This window comes from Chiroxiphia lanceolata, chromosome 23 (assembly GCF_009829145.1).
Source record: "Chiroxiphia lanceolata isolate bChiLan1 chromosome 23, bChiLan1.pri, whole genome shotgun sequence".
Classification (NCBI taxonomy): domain Eukaryota; kingdom Metazoa; phylum Chordata; class Aves; order Passeriformes; family Pipridae; genus Chiroxiphia; species Chiroxiphia lanceolata.
In genome coordinates, this window is record NC_045659.1 from 3,705,415 (window position 1) to 3,727,714 (window position 22,300).

Here is a 22,300-nt window from a genome sequence, read left to right on the forward strand (position 1 = left end):
ATCTTTAGCTACTTCAAGACTGATATTTAGAATTCCTAATTCATTTTACCTCCTAACCAGGACCCAGCTGGGGCTGTTGTGACACACCAGAGACACACCTGATGGTTGCAGCCCTCTGGCACAGGCCCAGGGATATTCCTCTCCACACAAGCCATGTCTTGCCAAAGCAAGGCACGAGCACTTCCCTGGCAGGATTTGGTGGTGCACAAACCCTTGTCCAGAACTGCAGCCTGAATTCACACCTAGGTTCTATTTTTGAGACTTTCCATCAGGGCCAAGTGACAAAACACAAGGTGATCAGTGGCAAGTGACTCCTGGTAACAAGGACGATCCAATCCTGGTATTTTTGTTCACAGAGAACAGGAGATTGGTCTTTTTACAGTGCTTCTCATCCTTCTCATCTCACAGAAAAACAAGCCCTTCAGTGGACAAAATTAATGACATTTTGGGCACAGAGCTTTTTAACCACCAAATTTACCCTTTGAACTTGGCAGCTCAACACACATCATTTGTCAGCAGCAAACCCAGCTGAATACTCTGTAAGTTCTAAGCTGTGGAGATTTCCCAGTCCAATTCCTTTGCTATAGAACACATCCTTCAGCAGACACATGTGGCAGTGCAAATATTCCAGGCAGACCAGGGTTAGGAGGCATTTTGTTGCCAAAAATCTTCCAATTTACATTTCTAACATCTGTCCCTGGGCAAAAGTTGGCAGGATTTATAGAAGGAAAACACAAAAACTGCCCAAATGACCCAGGTAACTTCCTGAATCACAAACCATTACTAAAAAGTGCAGGGTGGCTGTCTCTATGGATTCCATGAATAGTAGGATACAGGTTCTTGTTTTCCACCCACCACTGGACTAGAAATCTCAGTTCCCAGTTAAAACCTGTGCGCAGACAGGGTGAAGTTTGCTGGCCCTGTTTTCGTGTTTTGCAGCCCACTGGTTTTACCCACAGACCTGATGTCGTGCAACCACATTCCTGGAGGGCATTTCCCTACTTGCAAGTCCATTTCCTTTCTCATATCCCCCTCAGTAAAGCCAAATATCCTCACTGTCCCTCTCCATCGTCCTGCTCTGGTGTGTTTTCCAGAACAAAGAGGAGGATCTCAGCGCTGGGAACACGGATTCACTGGATGCAGTCATTCTACCCCTGCTCTTGCACACATTGTGAAACCTGCAGCACTCACACACCTGTGAAAAGGTTTATATTCCAGCCCCAGGACACAACCCAGTTCTCAAAACCGAACACGAAACCTTTCCAGCGGCACTTCCGCGCCTTGCGAAACGCCCCAGGATTCGAGAGTGCCACGGAAAAGGACCAGCACACATAAACTGAGAGGTGGAAACAGCTCAAGGAGGTAGGAAATTCCAGTTCCCTGGAAGCCTGTCAGTGATTTGAACACGAATTATTCATGCTGCTGTTGAGGCAGCTTTTATCTACGGCTTGATAAATTCAGCCTCACTTATCTCCGCTAACACGTCACGTCTCTCACCACAGTTTGAGTCATTTGCACCTCAAATGATCCAGTTTGGAGTTTACGGATCCTATAACGTCAGAGACCAACTGCTGAGGTGCTGTGCTGGTCAGCAGGACTGGTTTTGTCAGACAGACAGTTCCCCCCAAATGATGCTGAACTGTGGGAAACCTTTCGCCGCATCTCAGTTTTTCATCAGTTAAATTTCGGAGGGGAAGAATTGTTTTAACTTTACTTCTGAGTGATGAGTCAAGCCAGGAATCCGAAGTGTCATAAATCTCATTCTCACTCCTGTCTGGAAGCTGGTAATTGGTGCAAGATAAACAAAGTAAACAAGCTGTTCAGGTAAGTGCTCCTGCTGAAAATGCACCAGGAAGTGCTTTTTCCAGCTGAGCATGAAGGTTAAAAACACAACAAATGCAGGGCAAGAATTAAGAGTGAAGTCCAAGCCAAGAAGCTTGAGAGAGCACCACTCCATAAATCCCTGTTAGTACCAAAATGGGGCAGGGATTTGACTCTGAGGGACCTTAGGGGTCACCTGAACAGGCAAGACAAAATGTGCAGAGCCTTCCTTTGCCCCTCCACCGGGACAGGTGGAATCCTGAGGGCAGCCTGGAGCTGGAAAGTCTCGGAAGGAAACTCTTTGCTTCCAGCAAGATGAATAATACACCTGTTCCCTACTTGTGAGCAAACACTACGAGGGAATAATTAGAACCTATCTGACCTGAAACCCACATGCCCATTACTGTGGTATTTTTCCACCTACTCCAGGTGAAACAGAAGATGGGCTGGACCTGGAAGGGGAGGGGTGGAGTGGCAGCACAAGATGCCGATTTATAAAGCACTGGCAAACAGTGCTCTTTCTCCACAGGCTTTGGACAAGGAGCTCGTCCTGCCTGAAGGATGCCAAGGTGGGAGCAGGATTCCAGCTAACACCTGCTGGTCGTCTGAGAGGGACCTACCACCTCCTGCACTCCAGCTGCTCCGAGCCACTTCACCTCCAGCTGGGCTTTGGCTTTTCATCCAGAGACTTTTTCACTCCATCAGGAAAGGAATAAACTCACCAAGATGGTAAAGGTGGGTACAGCTGCAAGGGATTGCCCCCCCTGCATTCGTGTTTCTTCTTAAGAAAAAGCATGAATTTAAGTTTTAATATGCCAATGTATGCTATGAATACAAGCTAAGTGAAAAATTGAATTAATACCAGACACTGTTGGGAGTGATCAGTTTGGAGAGGGGAGAATTCTAGGACTGGCTGGTTTGATAATCCACAGGTTCATGAGCACTTTCAAGTGCCAAAATCTGAGATTTTATGAAAATGTACAGGTTAAAGGTTAAAAATAGATCATGCATGGAAGTGATCAATAGATTCTACTAACTTCATTAATTTTCTTTATTATGCTCTTCCAACTGCTAAGTTCTCACAGCAGAGAGCTGTTTTCATTCTCTCCTGGTCTCTCTCCTTTACAGGGATTTGAAAAGCTGAACAGATTTTTGGGTGGGATAGTTAAAGAGAGGAGGAGGAGGAGGAGGAGGAGAAGGAGGAAGGTGAAGAAAAAAATCCCAATAGATAAAGCAGACTGTGAATCTTCAGCATGGTAGAAAGAAATAGAACCTCTTGTAACAGACATGTCCCTTCTCTGGGATATTCATCACCAAACTCAAGTGCTCTAAGAAAGAGATTTCAGCCCTTCAAATCCCCAAACTACTCCCCAGCTCTCTGTTTTTCCCTTCCTCAGGATACAATGCCAAGACTTGAATATTCCACTAGTTAAAGGGCAGCTGAGGGTAAGATGCCAATTTTGAGTTCAGAACAGAATTAAGTAATAAGATGCCCCAATTATTATTTTTTTTCCTCGCTATTTCCATTACTTGAGCTCTCTGCTTTGACTCTCCTGACCCTCTGGTCCTTAATCCATAAGGAAGCCTCTGGAATGGGGTCACCCAATAGTCCTTCCAAGGCCTGGCATGTAGTTTACAAGATAATTAGGAACTGGAACGTTATGATTACAGGAGCTGGTAAATCAGTGGCACAGGAAGTTTGCCCTTCAGACCACAGTGGTAACTTAAATTAGGAAACAGCACAACCCCCAAGTTATCCCTGAGAGCAAAACATTATCTGAGGTTCAGCAGCATCCTGGCAAAAATAAGGGAATATTCTGCTAACTCCCTGTTAGTTCTGAGCTCTGTGTAAGAAGAAGCAGGCTGGCATCTCCCTGGCTCTCATGTGGTGTTTGCCTCATCTCTCACTTGTGACTGAGTGTAAATATAAATATGTAAATGTTAACTTTAATTAAAAAATTAACTCTCCAAGTTATGTGTCTAAAAAGCCCCAGGAACAAGCAAGTTCTCAATGAATAAATTTTCCCTCCGTTTTCCCGTTGCAAATCTTTTGCTTTTCCACTGATCTCTTCTTGGAGCTGATAAAGGACTGGATGGTTTTCACTGGCAGTGGTGGGAGCCAGGGCAGTGTTTCCACACCTGGTGTTGGACCATAAACTGCTAAAAGTGTTGCACATCCCTAAAGGAATCTCTGTAATTTACATTTGGTGAAGTCCTGCCCATGATCACTGTAACACACACTGGGTGGATCTCAGGATAGGACAGGAACTAACACTTTGAGCTGCCAGGAGAAAGGGACAGCAGTAATCTGTAGGTTGTCTACAAGAAGCAGATATGTCAGAGTTTGACTTGGGTTTTGTGGTCTTCCACAGAAAAGGTCTGATGTTTACTCAGTCGAGATCTACGGGACAAAAGATCTACAGAAAACGGAGATTGAAGATGAAGATGAGAAGCACAAAGACTTAAAAGGCAACAAGAATAAAAAGAAGACAGAGGAACTTAAGAAAGAGCTGGACCTGGTGAGTGTTGCTGAGCTCCCATTACACCTGCCAATGAAATCCAGGGAATGAAAATCCTGACACAGGGAAGGATTTGCTTCCTCACACCCCTGGAGTGTGCCAGGAAAGTGTTGGGCGAGATTAATACCTAAAATGAAAGATTGATTCTGGTTTAATTAAGCCACCAATGGTACAGAACATTATCTCCCCAAAAAAGGAGTTATTTCCCAGGTGGAATAACTGTCATCAGTATTTCCTGACAACTGCCTCTTGCACAGGCAGCCAGGAAACACAGGGAAAGGCACAGAGATTTCCAGCACATCCAAAAGCATGTCTCAGCTTTAACCCCGGGGTTTTTCCCCCAAACTAACTGCACTGTGCTCCAAGGACAGTGCACTAAGCTCAAGAAACCTGTGTTTTCCTCCTGGCTTGCTCCAGACCTGCTGGCTGCTCTTGGAAATGTTGCTTCCTCTCCACACATTCCAGTTTCCCAATCTGAAACATGAGGGTAATTATACTGACCTCTTTTTGGAGCTGCTTTGAGAGCAGCTCAGAGGAGAGGCTTTTTACAGCCTGGATGATATTTCAGAGGGAAAGGACCCCAAAATGGGCCACTGGTTCTGTGATTCTGTGATAAATTTACCCATCATGTGTTCCATGATGTGCCCAGTAGCAGCTAAACACTTCCCAGGCCGTTTTATCTTTGCCACCAGGGGATGTAACATCACCCTCCTGTTTCTAAAGAGAAACCAAAGCACAGACAAGTGAATTGACTCATCCAAGTGCCCATGAATCACCCCCTGAAAACAACTGTGAGATCTCTCAAATTCTTGGCTTCTAAATCTCAGCTCAGCACAGGATATAATTAGGCCAACGATACCACAGAGGTGTCACTGCAGGCAAAGGAGAAGAGCTTTGAGATTTCCCTCTCCCACACCCTTTTTAACTGTGGTTAAAACCTGTTGCCTCTCTCTGTGAGACTTGCTGGTGGATAATTTCACATCCCCTGCCTTGGCAATCCAGGGCAGAGATTGTTGTCACACGTTTTCTGCCACTGCCTGTGGTGCTGTGCCTTGTAACACACACAAAGAGGAGTTATTTATCCAAAAGAAGCACAGACACTTGTGGCAGGCAGGATTATCACGAGCACACCATCCTGTTCTTGTGACAGATTTGCTGGAGGAGGGAGCTATTTACAAAAGCACTCTTCAAATCAAAAGAAAATATCATCTTCCAGTGGAAGATGCTTTGCTTACCAATGTGCAGATTGTCTGTTAATGAAAGTGGGGTGTCATACAAGCAACTGGATCCTTGGTCCCAGATCCCTGAGCGTTCTCCAGGTGTCAAAATTCAAATTTCAGCTGTCTGGCATTCTGCTCACTCCCATTTTCTCTCTCTCTTGGAATTCAGGATGACCACAAACTCAGCGTCTCGGACCTGGAGAAGAAATATGGCACAAGCATCGACAAAGTAAGTCCATGGGGCATCATTAAGGAACTGCCTGAATCAGCTGCCTCTGGGCTCCCCAAAGCTCCTATAAGCAGCAGGAAAGCATTAATAGATGTGTGTGGGTGCCTACATCCATGCTCCCAGTAAAGCCCAAACCAGCAAGTCCATGTGCAGCTCTGACCTGGATTTGAAGTGGAGTTTCCCTCAAATCTGAAAAAGGCTGATCTACTGTTTTGGAACCAAAATCCCTGCACAAAACGTGGCCTCAGGGTTTGCACCAGGATCTCAGCTTTTCTAAAGCTTTTGTCTGATATTTTGATTTCACTGCAGTTCATTTCTCACTGGCAGTGCCTGTAACAACTTATAGCAAAAGTCTGCATGGGATGACTTGGTTTTGGAGGAAATATTACATTTGAGAAACTGTGCACCTGAGTCCCTTTGACACCTGACATTTGAGTATCAAAGCACTGCAATGTAGGCAAAGTACAGACAAGAATTTCAAGAAACCCCTGGGCTACAAACATCTTGTGGAAATACAGAAACAGCGGCAAAATAACTGATGTGCCTTTTTCCCTGGCTTTCCAAACACTTAGTCCAGGTGTACTTGATTTATAACCACCAGGATAAAAACTCCTATTGGACATGGCCCCAGATTCAGTGCTCCAGTAAAGAAATATCTGGGGTTTTTTTTAGAGCCACTTTGAAATCAGAAAGTTTGGGAATCAAGGTTGCGGGTCACGGCGGCTGATTTGTGACACAAATAACACAGAACCAGCAGCCTGTGCATTTTGTTCTGAGACAAAATAACATGTGTTTTTCTCTGTGGCTTCATGTTAAACATGTCATTTCCTTCTGCAGGGTCTCTCTAGTGCCAGAGCAGCAGAGATTCTGGCTCGGGATGGCCCCAATGCCCTCACTCCTCCCAAAGCCACTCCTGAGATCGTGAAGTTCCTCAAGCAGATGGTGGGAGGGTTTTCCATCCTCCTGTGGATAGGAGCTGTCTTCTCCTGGATTTCTTTTGCCATCCAGCTTGTCCAGGGAGCTGAATCACCCTTTGACAATGTAAGTAGATGAATAACCACAAAGTGAGTATTTGACCCTGTGACAATCTAAGTAATTTAAATACTACACAGTTACTCAGTAACTACAAGGATGCCTCTTACTCTTGAAGGACTCTCCCTCTACGACTGAACACTTCTGATAAAACCTCAAATACCTGTCATACCACTTCTGTCTAGAGAGTAACTATGCAAAGCTTTTGTAACCACTGGCCATAATTGCAATACTTGAGTACTCACAAGAGCAATAATGAAGTCCACAAAGAACTCCAAAGTCTTTGATTAATTCCCTTATGAGTTACACTCTGCTAGAAGTATGATTTGTTTGGGCTTGTGTCAGGTACAGTTCAGAGAAAGCTTTTAGAGACATGGGAACCTTGCTATTAAAAGCCCTTTTTATAATCAAAAAGCTTTACTAGATCACTTGCAGGGCAACACTTGAAAACTCTTTTCTTCAACCATCTTTTAAACTGACCAATACCTCATTTTTGAAGTCTGCTGAAGCAACAGAGAACTGCGATTTATTCCAGCAGAGGAATTGCTGAACACTTGTCTTGAATTAACTGGATTATACCTTTTATTCATTAGCTCTACCTTGGAGTGGTCCTGGCCCTGGTTGTCATCCTCACTGGAATCTTTGCTTACTATCAAGAAGCCAAAAGCACCAACATCATGGCCAGCTTCAGCAAGATGATCCCCCAGGTGAGAACCACCGAGATGAGAGTTCACCCCAACAACGCTCCTTGGAGCAGCAGGAGCACAACGAGCCCAACCTCTTGGCAGGAGGTGCAGAGGGTGATCTTTTTGTCACACTTATGTCTTTCAGCAAGCTCTTGTCATCAGAGATGCAGAGAAGAAGGAGCTGCCAGCGGACCAGCTGGTGGTTGGAGACCTCGTGGAGATCAAGGGCGGGGACAGGATCCCAGCGGACATTCGCCTCATCTCCGCTCAGGGCTGCAAGGTGAGCTGGGCTGGGAAGGGCACAGGGAAAGGGGGAAAACAGGGCTTAGGGGCTTGGATTACACAGAAAGAATTTCTGCACGACCAGGCAGGACTTGGAAGGGCACAGGGAAAGAGGGAAGGCAGAGTTTAGAGGCTTTTATTACACAGAAAGAATTTCTGCACGCCCAACAGGACCTGTTAGAGCTCTAATAGATATAATCTGGTTAAATCAGAGAGCAAAGCTATGCTGTGATGCTCATCTAGGACTAACATCTCCACTCCCTGAACATCAAAAGAAACCATTAGGTCCATACCACATTCTAGCAACGCTCTTTGCCAGGACAGAGGCAGATACACCAATACATCGTTAAGAGCCTCCACAGACCCGGAAAGAAGGTTTTCAAACCATGTTTTCTTTCAGGCTTCTACTGAAAATCCCTCTGACAGACACACAGCATTGACTGAACTGAATTCCCACAGAAATAGTCTCTGTCAGTGACAGCAGAACTCAGAGAAAAGGCACTGAGAGGTTTTTGTGGCCCTGTCACTGGTTATTAAATGTGCTGCCACCGTGCCTTCTGGGCCAGACATCACTGTGTGTTACTAACCTTAACATGGGCATGTCTCCATTTCATTAAAGGTGGACAATTCTTCACTCACAGGGGAATCAGAGCCACAGTCCCGCTCCTGTGACTTCACCCACGAGAACCCCTTGGAGACCAGGAACATCGCCTTCTACTCCACCACCTGTGTGGAAGGTGGGTGCAGAGACAAGGGCCTCCAGAAAGGGTCCTGCTAAATCACTGAAGCAGTTCTGCTGCAAGGAACACCAGGGGGGTTTAATTGCTCACAAGAAACTACTGTCCCAAGCAGAACAAAATAAAACCTTAAGCACTGGGATGGTCACAGTATCAACCAGCAGGGCTTTGTCTGAACAGTACTCTGGTCATGCGTGCAACGATCAATTAATTGTGGCTTCCCTGTGGGTTTTCCATCAATAATCCTTTGGACTGTCAAGCTGCAGGTGCCTCTAAGAACCTGTCTGTCCTGGAGCTGACAGTTCTCCCTGTCTCTGCAGGCACTGCCACTGGCATTGTCATCAACACCGGGGACCGCACCATCATCGGCCGCATCGCCTCGCTCGCCTCGGGCGTGGGCAACGAGAAAACCCCCATCGCCATCGAGATCGAGCACTTCGTGTTCCTGGTGGCAGGAGTGGCCGTCTCCGTCGGGGTGCTCTTCTTCATCATATCTGTCTCCATGAGGTACCAGATTCTGGACTCCATCATCTTCCTCATCGGCATCATCGTGGCCAACGTGCCCGAGGGACTGCTGGCCACGGTGACGGTGAGTCCGGGCTCGGGTGCCACTCCAGTTCTTGTCTGAGTTGTCTTTGAAAGAGGGAGTGGGGTTTTTTTCCCCCATGGAACTGAAAGGATAAACACTTCATTTGGGAATTCCTGCATAACCGAGTCATTAATCCTAAAACCAACAATCCAGTTTGAAATGAGGTTCTTCAAGGACCGTTCTGCCTCAATCGCTGACCAGCAGAATGACACGACCCATTTCCCCACAGCCTGTTCCCATTTGGAAAGGAGGACATTGTACCCTAAAAGATGCATGGAAACTCCACTTACTAACACATCTGTGGCATCACTGAAATCCCTGGCTGAGGAGCAGCACTGCTGAGCACTGGTAGCTCTAAAGCACCAGCAGCAGTGCAATAATGAAGAGAATCATTTCAGGATTCGTTAAGTTGGTGACCAGGAGCTCTCCCCGTTGTAGGTTCTTCCAGCTAAAACAGCCTCTTAACTGCTAAGACATTCTTATTTCTATCAGCAGGCAAGCAGGTTCCTCTCAGCATTGAATGCACTTGTGCAGGTTACAGCCAAACCTTAAGGTTTAAAAAAAGAGAGAAAAAAACCCGCACTGTAGTCAATCAAAAGTGAAAAAATTCAAATGTTCTCTTCCAAAAACAAAACCCACAACAAATCCCAGGAGTATGTAAGCTCACTGCACCCCTCTAATCATCTCTCACTAACAGCTGGACTTCTTTGCTCCTGCCAGGTGAGTCTGTCCCTGACAGCCAAGCGCATGGCCAAGAAGAACTGTTTGGTGAAGAACTTGGAAGCTGTGGAAACTCTGGGTTCTACCTCCATCATCTGCTCTGACAAGACAGGGACCCTCACCCAGAACAGGATGACTGTGGCTCACCTCTGGTTTGACAATCAGATCTACTCAGCAGACACCAGTGAAGACCAGACAAGTAAATGTGGCAATGGGGGATGTGGGAAGGGACAAATCCTTGGATCAGACCTGGGATGTTCACACCTACTGGCTGCCAAACTGGTGCCAATGGGAATGTCTTCTGTAGTTAAACCAGACATGTTCTGCTACACAGATGTGCAAAGTCCCTTCTTAGACACGTAGAGATGTGAAAATAAGAATTAATATTTGAACTCCACTCACAGGAAGTAAGTCTGGAGGAGGTTCTTCTCCAGAGCTTTTTGCCAACAGTACATTTAGGAGGGAAATGAACAGAGGAACAGAATCTGAACAGCTTCACCAGCACTGTTAACTGATGGATGGAAAAGTTTGAGCCAAAATGTTTTTCTCTAAAAGAACCTGTCGAAAGAGCAACTTTTTTTCTGCAAATACACCAATTCCGCTGTTTCACACTTAAGCTTCTACCTCTATCCCATAATGTGCCATAGGGTGCAATGATCCCATGTGTGTTTTGCTTCTCCCAGCCCAGCCCTTTGATCAAACCTCTCCGTCGTGGACAGCGTTATCCAAAATCGTGACTCTCTGCAACCGGGCGGAATTCCGGCCAGGCCAGGAGAACCTCCCCATAATGAAGGTATTGCCCACTTCACACCACCTTATTTCCCTTCCTCTGAGGGGACAATTTGTTCTGCTCAGCTTTAGGAATCTCTGAGTTCCCATTGACAGTGGTATTACTGCTGTACACTCACAAAACACTTAACACAGGGGAAAAACCCCACGCAGCCAAGAGTAGGGAATTATGGAATCACAGAGGATCCTAAACTGGAAGGGATTCACCAATCCAGCTCCTGGTTCTGCACAGGATATCCCCAAGAATCCATGTCTGGGAGTATTGTCCAAACACAGCTGTGCCTGTGAGGGAAAAGGCAATACAGGCAGCAAGAATCTCTACACTAATAATTACTACGCTATTAATTTAATATAGCAAAGGTAAACATGCCTTAATGAGTGTCTTTACACTTGACTGCTTGAAGGCAGTAAATTCCAGTGACCACACGACCAGAACACATCCCTGATTTCTGCTGTTTACTCACCAATGCCTTCCTCAAAGTAATTTGGATTTGTGCCTCAGTTAGGTCACCTAGAACTGTGTCACAAAGCCACCACACAAACATGAGGGTGCCCACAAATCTGCTTTCCAGAATCAAACATTGATTTTCTCTTGGCTGTAGCTCAGCTCTAACTCCAAGGCCAGGCATTCCAAATTTTTGCTGTCACAATTTTCCGGGACAGCTTGAAGATTCATTGTAGATTTGTTGCTGCTAAAGCAGAAAAATGTGTTATTGAATCATAGAAGTGGTAAAAAATTACTACAAAAAGTATAAACTGTTCCTTCTTTTGTGCACACAGAGAGTCGTGGTGGGAGATGCCTCTGAAACAGCTCTGCTTAAGTTTTCTGAAGTAATTTTGGGTGATGTCATGGACATCAGAGCACGGAACAAGAAAGTGGCTGAAATTCCTTTCAACTCTACCAACAAATTCCAGGTGTGTTTCATTTTTTGGAATTCATTTTATGCCGGATTTTTCCCAGCTTAAACCATTTCTACCACTGGGTCTAATACAACTATTTGTGACCCGGAAGCCTTAATGCAGTAAACTCAATGATACAGGAAATTTAAGTTATAATAACAAGCATAATACATTTGATGGAATGTAGGATATCCTCGTGGAAGAGAACATTCCTTCCATGGAAAACTAGAAGCAAAAAAGGACCATTTCTGCTCTTTCAACCCATTTCCCATTCCTGGCACACAGCTCTCCATCCACGAGACCGACGACCCCAGTGACAAACGCTTCCTGCTGGTGATGAAAGGGGCCCCAGAGAGGATTTTGGAGAGGTGCAGCACCATCATGATCAACGGCAAGGAGGAACCACTGGACAGCGAGAAGGCAGAAGCTTTCCAGACAGCCTACATGGAGCTGGGGGGCATGGGAGAGAGAGTGCTGGGTGAGTCCAGCTCGAGGGGCTGCCTGAGAACTGCAGGAAAATGGGATTTAAAGTCTTGGCACATCCAGTATGTCTGGAAAAACGGTTGAGTGCTCTGGAGTTCTACGGGCAAGAGCAAACCCTGGTGTCACACAGCAAAACTCTCCTCCTTCTCCCGCTGTGCATCACATCACACCAACCCGAGTTTCTTTTCAGGTTTCTGCCACTTGTACCTGCCTGAAAACGAGTTTCCAGACACCTACCAGTTCGACACCGATTCCATGAACTTCCCAACCTCCAACCTGTGCTTTGTTGGGCTCTTATCCATGATTGACCCACCCCGTTCCACGGTGCCAGACGCCGTCTCCAAATGCCGCAGTGCCGGGATCAAGGTAGGGGTTTTACAGGCAAAACCACAGTGATCCTACACAAATACTAGGGATAATAGAGCTTTTAAGAACTTCCACCACGTTGTCATGAAGTATCTTTCTAGCAGCAGCCCCCAAAAATCTGAACATTCGTTAATAACACCCTAGAACTGTAACTTAAAGAAACTACCAGAGGCAAAACGGTTTAACTTAAGTGGGAATTCGGCAACAGGAACTGCACAGAACCCCAAAACTGGGAATCCAAATTTGCCAAAGCTCAGATAGGGCCTCGTCAGACCCATTGCAAGAATACAGAAGCCATGCCAGCTGTAATTACTTGTAAACAGAGTAAGGTGACAGAAGCAACTCTTGAGAAGGCATCAGGACACCAGGGCTACACTTGCCAAGAACTTTAACCCACAGGAATCACAAATCTCAAAACTGTTCAGGTTGAATGTGAAACAATAATTCCCCTCATTTCACTCTGAGGGGATCCACAGGTAAACTTTCAGCTCCAAGCAGAGGTGAGATCTGTCTAAGTAAAGGAAAATCATCTTTGGAATTGCAAATCTCAGATGAGATGAATCCCAAGCCTGATAAAATTTTCTATAGTCTGAGGACAGATCTGGCAGCTTTTCTTCAAGAAAAAAAAAAGAAAAGGCTGTGTCTTATCTGTCAGGACACCTCAGTCACAAGGATCCATTTTAAGATGCAATATTCTAAGGAGCTCTCACCATTGAACATACTCAGTATAGACCCTTATATAAAGGCTTCTTAATTCTGCATTATTCTCACCTTGCTGCCTGTGACAAGTTCTTCCTTTACAGCCCTGATAAAACAGCCTCAATAAGGAGAGTCAGAGTCCTGATGTCGACGTGGAGCTCAGTAATTACTGCCCATAGTCTCCCTTTGTTATTCACATAGCACAGCTTTCCCACCCTAAACTGCTTCCGGGGCTTGCAACAATAGATATTCCACCTTATCTCACTCCAGCCAGGGCATATCTGTTTGTCACTCACCCCGGTGCTTGTCCCTTGCCCAGGTTATCATGGTCACTGGCGACCATCCCATCACGGCCAAGGCCATTGCCAAGAGCGTGGGCATCATTTCAGCCACCAGTGAGACCGTGGAGGACATTGCCAAGCGCCTCAACATTCCCGTGGAGCAAGTCAACAGGAGGTAAGAGCAAACAGGGCACAGGGAATACCTGTGGGCTCGTTTTCCTGCTCCCTCCACGGAGCTTCTACAGCCCAGTTCTACACCCACCTGCCTTCTGCTCTTCTGTTCCATGCCACGTTCCCAGTTGTGTCCATCCAATGTGCCATCCCTACCCAAACAACTCGCTGGCTCTCATCTTTTTTCCTCAAAGAAAACCCAGCAAATTATCCTTTGCAGATCACGTTTGATTCACTGTCACAGCCCTTTTGACAAAACACACATAAAGCAAAATTCAGAATCACGCTACCCAAGGACCATCAGTCCAAATTCCTCTTTCACCCACTAAACCTGAAAAAAAAAATAGCAGCACGAAAGAAGGATAAAAGCTCTTTATAGAAGAGATGTCTTCCCCTTCTGCTGTCCCTCCCTCCCACTGAGAGGCCTCTTTAAAATGCATTTTCTGCTGCTCGGGAGGAAGCTTCAATGACTCCCCTCTGTATCCAGGTAACTGTAATTCACTCCTCACTTCTGCGGCGCCTTTCATTCAACACCTGCTGATTAACAACAAACTGCTTCCGAAATTACCTCAATTTGCTGCTTCCCCACTATCCAGCTGCATTTACACGCTTTCCACGAGTGCACTATTTTTATCTGAGCCTTTTAATTCGAAAATTCACCCCGCTCTCCCCCCCCCACCCCGGCTCTCGCAGGGAAGCTACAGCAGCCGTGGTTAATGGGATGGAGCTGAAGGACATGAACTCGGAGCAGCTGGATGAGATCCTGTGTAACCACTCCGAGATAGTCTTTGCTCGGACATCGCCCCAGCAGAAGCTGATTATAGTCGAGGGCTGCCAGAGGCAGGTGAGTAAGAGGTGGGGAAGGTTCCATGCCCTTCAGGAGCTTTCCCCGGGCATCAGCCGCGTGGTGAGAGGGTGGAAGGCAATTCCCAGTGCTCCCTGAGCTCTGTTTATACTCTTTGCACTGAGCAGGAACATTATCTACCAGATTGCCACCAACACTGCCTGGACAGAATCCAAGCCACTCAGATCCCTGCTACACACTCTGAACTCCTGCTGACAAAATGAGCTTTCCCTGGGCTTCGCTGGCTTGGAGCTGTAGCCAGGGTCTGGATTTTGGATCTAACTCTGAGAAGCAGCTGTGCTGCACATAAAGCCTCCTGGGTAGAGACTGCACTGCTTGGGAAGCTGCCTTCCCTCAGGAATCCTTTCAGCCCAGATAAAAGCAACACCCTGCCACATCCTCTCATTTTATCTCATGTGCTGCTGCCCACAGGAATGTTCAGGGGTGAGGTGGGTTAGGGGTGGACTTGGCAGTGCTGGGTTAACAGGTTGGACTTGTGGAACTTAAAGCTCTAGAGGATTTATGATTCTAAAGGTATGAACCCCACAAATTGTCACGGTGTGATTTATTCACGACCAAGCCTTATGTCTGGGGCTTTCAAAGGCTGTAAATCAACCCACAGAAAGCAGGATTTAAAGACAGTTTGTCCCATCCACGGGCAAAATTATGTAAAGGAGTGTGGAGTGCAGCCAGCACAGGAGGCAGAGAAATGACACCTACAGAGCTCTGTAAAAGATGCAAATTGCCATCAAAAGATCCTCCCTTCAGAAATGACATCTTCCAGGTAGATGCTGTGAATCAAAGCTGATTCACAGTGCTGTGCCTGGACTTGGTAGAGAAGACATGGCACAAGACATTATTTTAGTTCTGTAGTTATGCCAGCACTAAGCTTTCCAATCAGCATTATCAGCTCGTTGGGTTTAAGCCTGGGCTGCTTTCAGGAGGGGAGGGGGGGGAAGATAAAAAAGAGATGAAATGGAAACATCTTATTTTTTGAATGGTCTCTCTTTGGCACGTGGTGGGTAAATGTGCTCTGCACTGCTCAGACACCCACACTCCTGGGAGATTTGGCTCTTTAAAGGATGGAAAGGAACACCCTCCCCTCTCAAAATCAGCCTCCATGCTATGTTTGGTGCTCAGAGCTTATAAGCCCTTCTGTACATGGCATTATTTATAGGTAGTGACACTGAGCTAAATCCCCCTAGGGACAGGACACTCAGCATTTCTATTAATCACTTTGTCAGGCTTTTTCTCACTTGGAACACCCTGTATTGCATCAAACCACAAACTCCTGCATCAGCTAGAGCAGGACCTTTAGCTGCAGGATAGTTCCACGGGAAGATAACAAAGAAGCTGAGCTGGATAAGCAGAGTTTTCCATCTTTTGGATTACTGGAGCAATTCTAGCCCAGGCTGGTGATGGCCAGGAGGTGTTGGGGTAGGATGGGAATGGGCTCTCACTCAGCAGTTACATGATTTACAATGAGGATGAAACCTGGCTGATTCTGTAGGTACCTCACAAAACAACCCCAAAAAGCAGGACAGAGCATGTTGTGTCAGCCAAATCTCCCACAGATGACAGAGGTGAAGCTGAGTCTGCTCAGGCAGGGATAGACCACATATATATTTATATATATAGGTAGATATCTAAATCTTTCAGCTTATACTCCACAGAAAGAAGCTATCAGATTAATTGCATTTGAAGTGCATCTGAGGTGTCTACCCTGCAGGATGTAGGAAATCACATCCCTGAATTTTCCATATTTCTACTAAAGTAGGAACCTAAATGACCAACTCAGAGACAGACATTATCACATCAAAGTCTGAGGTTGCTGTCCAAACCCTTCCTACCATCCCTCTGATCCTTGTTTTCTGGGGATACAAAGAGGATTCAGAACTTCCCATCAGCATCTTTTTTCTAGAGATGTAAAAAGTGTGCTGAGAGCAGCCTGTCCTTAGGGGCAAATAACCCCCCTCTCCTCCCCACCCCACATCTGGATCCTTTTGTGTGTTCCAGGGAGCAGTTGTTGCCGTGACTGGAGATGGAGTCAACGACTCCCCCGCTCTTAAAAAAGCAGATATTGGAATTGCCATGGGCATTGCTGGCTCTGATGCAGCTAAAAATGCAGCTGATATGGTTCTGCTGGATGATAACTTTGCTTCTATCGTCACAGGAGTGGAGGAAGGTAAAAATAATGTTGCTGCCCACTTTCTGAGCTGAGAGCTGCTGTCACACAGCACTGGCCAGCCCTCCTGATCCTTCCCCCCTGCACTCACCTCCTCTTTTTTTTTTCTTTCTGGATTTGGAAATGTGATTTTGATATTTGGGGAAATTGGGAATTAATTCCACTTATACACATGAAAGTCATCCCCTCTCTCACACAGCATTGATTTGCTACTGCTGTTTGATCAAGCTGCAAAGGCACTTCCCAGCTTGTTCCCATTAGAATACAAATAGTTTCCTCTACATTTTCAGTCTGTTATTTGCTCCACTCTCACCATAAATATTCTGGAGTATCCATTAAAACCACAGCATGTTGTGGAATGGGACTTTTCCCCTCAAACTTTCTCATTGAAAGAGGGTTTTTATTACACTTGAATCTTCAGGAGGCTCTAAGGGAAGGTAGGTTAGCAGTTAAAAAAAACAAAAAACAAACAAACAAAAAAAAAACCACAACAAAAATAACCTGTAAAATGCATGAGGAAACATATGAGGAAAGTTGACATAAACAGTAAATGTTTTCACTTCATTTAGCTAAAAATGGAACATTTTTCCTGGAAAACACTTAAGAATTCACTTTTACACAAGCTGTTTCCTTCTCCCCCAGGCCGCCTGATCTTTGACAACCTGAAGAAAACCATTGCCTACACCCTGACCAAGAACATTGCTGAGCTCTGCCCCTTTCTCATCTACATCATTGCCAGCATTCCAATGCCCATTGGCACCATCACCATCCTGTTCATTGACCTGGGCACAGACATTGTAAGTCATGCTTGAAGTCATGTTTAAAGTCATTTTCTGCTGGAATTTCAAGCTAGAGGGGCTGGGTGCAAAGGGAATGCAGAACAGAGGAAGGTTTCCCTGCCTTACCCTGCAGCCCAGTAACAAGGTAGTGAAAGAAGAAGTTAAAAGCAGCCAGGGGTAGAGAAAGAAGAGTAGAAAACAACAAACCACCTGCAGAGGGGGAGCAGGAAGCAAAACCTGTGCTGACAAGAACAATCAGAAGTGAGCAAATACCAGTGTTTCAATCAAGAGATCCCAGAAATCACTGCAGTTACTGTAGGGGATGAACACCAGATATTTCACCAGAGCCAAGGCACTTGAAAGGACCTTTGATGTTTTTTTCATATCCTCCAGCTCTTTCTGTTGTCATGGGATCACCAGACCTAGGAAACAGTCTCAGACCCCCCTCAAACCCTTGAAACCTGTCTAGGGAACACCCCAGGGATCCTTCTGTCCCCTTTGGATCCTGACAAGGCAGCACACGTGAACAGAACCCACCTGAGAACTGAAACTTTGCTGAGAAACACCCGAGAAACGGGTCAGTGCTGCCCCCAGGGCTCTGATGGGTTGTTTCTGCTGCAGATCCCCTCGGTGGCTCTGGCCTACGAGAAAGCTGAGAGCGACATCATGAACAGGAGACCCCGCAACAAGAGGAAAGACCGGCTGGTGAACGAGCAGCTGGCAGTGTACTCCTACCTGCAGATAGGTAGGTTGGCCTCCCAGACACTGCCTGGCATCAGCAAAGCAAGGCAGAGTCAAGCTGAGCCATTTTTTTAAAAAAAAAAACAGAGCTGAAACTCGACTCCTTCCTCTGCAAATTTACCAACTCCCTTCTATTGTTCAACACCACAACAGGGTTTTATCTACAGGGAGCACCAAGAGCTCTAAAACTACCTGTAGGCTCATGGCATGTTCCCCAGAGCCCCTTAATCTGGTTCTTCCTCACTGCAGCCCTTTGATTTTGCAGGTATCATGCAGTCAGTGGGAGCCTTTGTGACCTATTTCACAGTCTATGCTGAGCAAGGTTTCCTCCCTTCCACCTTGCTGGGTGTGAGGGTCAACTGGGAAAGCAATGCCATCAATGACTTTGAGGATTCCTATGGACAGCAGTGGGTAAGGAAGCATTGAAAATCCCTTGCACTGCCTCCCCTTAAAAATTTTATACTCTCCTCAAAAATTCTATACTCTCCTCCGAAATAAAGAAAGGAAAAGGAGATTTAAACGCAATTATAATTAGTTGCCACGCAATGTTCCTTCAGGATACACTCTTTAGAGCTTCCTGGCACCCAGCTTTCATTCAGCCTCCATTCTTTCATTCATTCTTCTACACTTCCTCATTCAGAGCCCCTGGGGACGCACCTTCTTCTCTGGACTGTGGGTTTAAGCCCATCCAAATCAATCACAGGCATCATGTCTCAGCCCTGCTCCTGAACAGCACCCCGCAAACAGTACTTTGCAGTCCCTGCCTCCCCCTTTCCCTCCTCACTCCCCCTCACTCATCCTGCAGAAATCACAAGGCAGAAGGCACCAATAAATGAACACAAACACCTCCTCACCCCCAGCTCGTGCTGCAGCCTCGTGACTCAGGCACAGCACCTGTTGGACTAAAACTGGCCCAAATCTGATCCCTGTGGATCTACATCTGGAATAACTCTGCATTTACACCTTGGGAGCTGAAATAAACCCTACTCTCGAGTTTTGCAGCCTCCTGCACGAGATGTGAGTGTCTGATAGAACACTCTCTGATTTTTCCTTCTCTTTGCAGACTAAATACCAGAGGACCTATCTGCAGTGGACAGGCTACACTGCCTTCTTTGTGAGCATCACCATTCAACAAGTTGCTGACCTGATCATCAGGAAAACACGGAGAAATTCCATTTTCCGGCAGGGCCTTTTCAGGTGAGTTTTGCAGATTTGACACGTGGGATCCCAGAATGGGTTGGGTTGGAAGGGACCTTAAAGATCACCCAGTTCCACCCCTTTGCCACCTTCCACCAGATCAGGCTGCTCCAACATCCAGCCTGGCCTTGGACACTTTCAGGGTTGGGGCAGCCACAGCTTCCCCGGGCAACCTGTGCCAGGGCCTCCCCACCCTACAGTAAGGAATTCTTTCCTAATATCTAATCTAAACCCAGGTTTCAAGTTATCCTACAGCTCATTTCAGGAGCAGGTCAGCTCAGTGATTTGACCCACTCACGTTCAGCCTTTGCACAAAGACCAAGTCTGGCCTCAAGCAACCACAAATCTCAGACAAACATTTTACTCCACCTCTCCTCCCCCCCTTTCCTGCTTCAGGAGAGTGGTTTTCTTTTAAAGCAAGGCATTGTATTCATTATCCTGAAAATGCATCAGCTTTAAACTAACTCTCCATTCATTAAAATGCTCACTATAAAAAAAAAAAAAGGGGGGGGGGAGTTTCCTTTCCAGATTATTTTCTCAACTTCTTTATGTAGTTATCAACAGATAGCACGTTTGGAGCTCTCTGAGATAACTCCAAGCTCCAGAAGGGGAGATACCAGCTGGCCACCCTCTGCACCCTTCAATCCCATGGGAGCCAGGGAATTCAAAATATCTACTGGGACAGAGGCCACAGAGCAAAGCAGGCATTCACCCCGAGTATTTCTGATAGGAGGGCGATTTGTTCTCCATCCTTTATCTGCAGGGCCAGAGCCCACACCTGTGTGCACTTCCTGCTTCCATTAACACCTGAGTCACGCTGGGCACACTCCCAGGGCACACTGTGTGTGCATCCCAAAGCTTGCTGCCAGCTGGGAATGCTGCCAGGGAGAGCAGAGCCCACCCTGTGTCTGCAGTGCCCACCCGGGGCAGCTCATTCCAGCTGTGCCCCCACGGGCAGGGGGCTGTAACTCCTCCTCTTTGCTCTTCCCTGCAGGAACAAAGTCATCTGGGTGGGCATATTTTCCCAGATAGGAATTGCTTTGATCCTCACCTACGGCCTTGGGCACGTCACAGCCCTGAATTTCACACCTCTCAGGTGAGTTTTGGTGCTGCTGAACTTCCCTTGCCCTCCACAGGCAAACACACCACGGGAGCAGGGTGCCCATGCAGGGGTAAATACTGAAGAATATTCATTATGAAGAGCAGAAAGGGCTATTTCTTAACCAAAAAGGACATTATTATCATAATTTCCACATTATTCCATAGATGAGCATCCAGAAACCTGCCTGTGTAAAGCAAACATTTTAATGCTTTTTTTCCCAGCATCTCCAGTGTTTTGGTGAGAATAGACAGTATTCTAAATAGATCACTCTCAGATATGTAGAATGGACAGCATTTAACTTTTATTCTAAATAGATCACTCTCAGATATGTAGAATGGACAGCATTTAACTTTTATTCTAAATAGATCACTCTCAGATATGTAGAATGGACAGCATTTAACTTCTATTCTAAATAGATCACTCTCAGATATGCTCCATTTCTCTGCCATTTTCAGAGGCTGTAATTCCACCACCAGGCAATGTTTCCTTCTGAATAGGATTTGGAATAGATTCATTCAGAGGCTTTATAGGCACATTGGAGTGCTCAGTTTAGACAAAGGAAAGAGGCCCAAAAGTCCAGGTTCTCTTTTAGTGCTACCAAACAGCACAGAGCCCCCAGAATGGCAGCTGGGTGGTTGTTAATGCCTCTGACTGAGACCCTCTTCCCACCCTGCCAGGTTCCAGTACTGGTTTGTGGCTGTGCCCTTTGCCATCTTGATCTGGGTCTATGATGAAATCCGTAAGCTGCTCATCAGAAGGTACCCAGGAAGTAAGTACAGGATTCTTCTAGTTTCATATTTTGATTTAATGTGTCTTTTCCTACCCTTTCACTCACACACCACCCCCCCAGCCACTGCTCACAGGTGGCTGCTTAAAAATGAACCATTTGTTGCCTTTCTGAGGGAAAAAAATAACTGATTTTTTTTTCTCCTCTCCCTTCTCCTCCTGCAGGTTGGTGGGACAAGAACATGTATTATTGAAACAGTCCTTACCAAAGGTTTTCTTCCTCCTCCTGGAGAGATTCTTCCCCACCTGACTCAGCCTCTGCTGCTTTCAAGTCCTGTCTGTGCAATATTAAGCATGGATTTGCCCCACGATGGGGTGAAGTGATTTCATGAGTTTAATGAAGAAATAAGGACTTTAGAGGTTGATGAATTACCTCCCACTGTACTGTAAAGCCAAGACTTGTCTAGAAATTGAAATACTACCTATTTTTGTAACGACTACAATCTCCCCTCGTTCAAAGACGAAGTTGGAGAGCACTCTGAGAGGAAAACACACATAAAGGACAAAAAAAACAAACCCCAAAAGACAGAAATTCCATGCAATCTAAGGCATTAATTTGCACTGAAGGTGTTGTTTGCTGATTTTGTTCTGGTGGAATTGAATTCCAAGCCAGTGCATACACAGAGCTGTATTCCCTTACCAAGGGTAAAAGTGCTGTATAGGAACAATTTGATAATAAAACTTTTTCCAGAAAACTGTTCTCCACCTTATTTTCCTACAAAGACTGAGAAAAACTGAGTGCAACAGGGAAGGACCTGACCTCTGCCAGGTCACAGGGGAAAGAGGTGCCCCCCTTTACAGCCCAACATAATTGAAATACATCTTTTGACAAATTCGTTTCGAAAATCAAGGCACAGAGCAGAAGATTTGAACACTTTGAGAGCCAAGATTCAAAACTCCCTTTCCAAAGGTGACAATCTCCAAGGCAAAATAACCCTTGGGATGGGTTAGTTAGGAACAGTTAAAGCTCTCTTAGAAACCAGCTCTTGAATAGGGTCATTTCAGCAGGAACCAGGAGGTCCCACATCTTGTTCAGACCAAGGCTCTACCAATTTTAAAGCAAATGATAAATGATATGTATTAAATTTCAATACAAGCCTAGACAAGCTTTAGGGAAGGAACAAAGGCAGAAAGAGGACTCC

General features: G+C 45.9%; 1 protein-coding gene across 1 annotated transcript; it reads left to right on the forward strand.

The window, feature by feature from the left end:
- Positions 1–2,344: 2,344 nt before the first annotated feature.
- Positions 2,345–21,853, forward strand: ATP12A (ATPase H+/K+ transporting non-gastric alpha2 subunit). Its single transcript, XM_032709684.1, has 23 exons — positions 2,345–2,556; positions 4,194–4,340; positions 5,730–5,789; positions 6,627–6,830; positions 7,415–7,528; positions 7,653–7,787; positions 8,409–8,526; positions 8,847–9,115; positions 9,836–10,034; positions 10,519–10,628; positions 11,405–11,539; positions 11,810–12,002; positions 12,198–12,373; positions 13,392–13,528; positions 14,218–14,368; positions 16,385–16,553; positions 17,196–17,350; positions 17,954–18,077; positions 18,339–18,484; positions 19,137–19,270; positions 20,265–20,366; positions 21,050–21,141; positions 21,324–21,853. The coding sequence occupies exons 1-23, from the start codon at positions 2,548–2,550 to the stop codon at positions 21,350–21,352; spliced, it is 3,108 nt and encodes a 1,035-aa protein (XP_032565575.1). The 5' UTR covers positions 2,345–2,547; the 3' UTR covers positions 21,353–21,853.
- Positions 21,854–22,300: the final 447 nt, after the last annotated feature.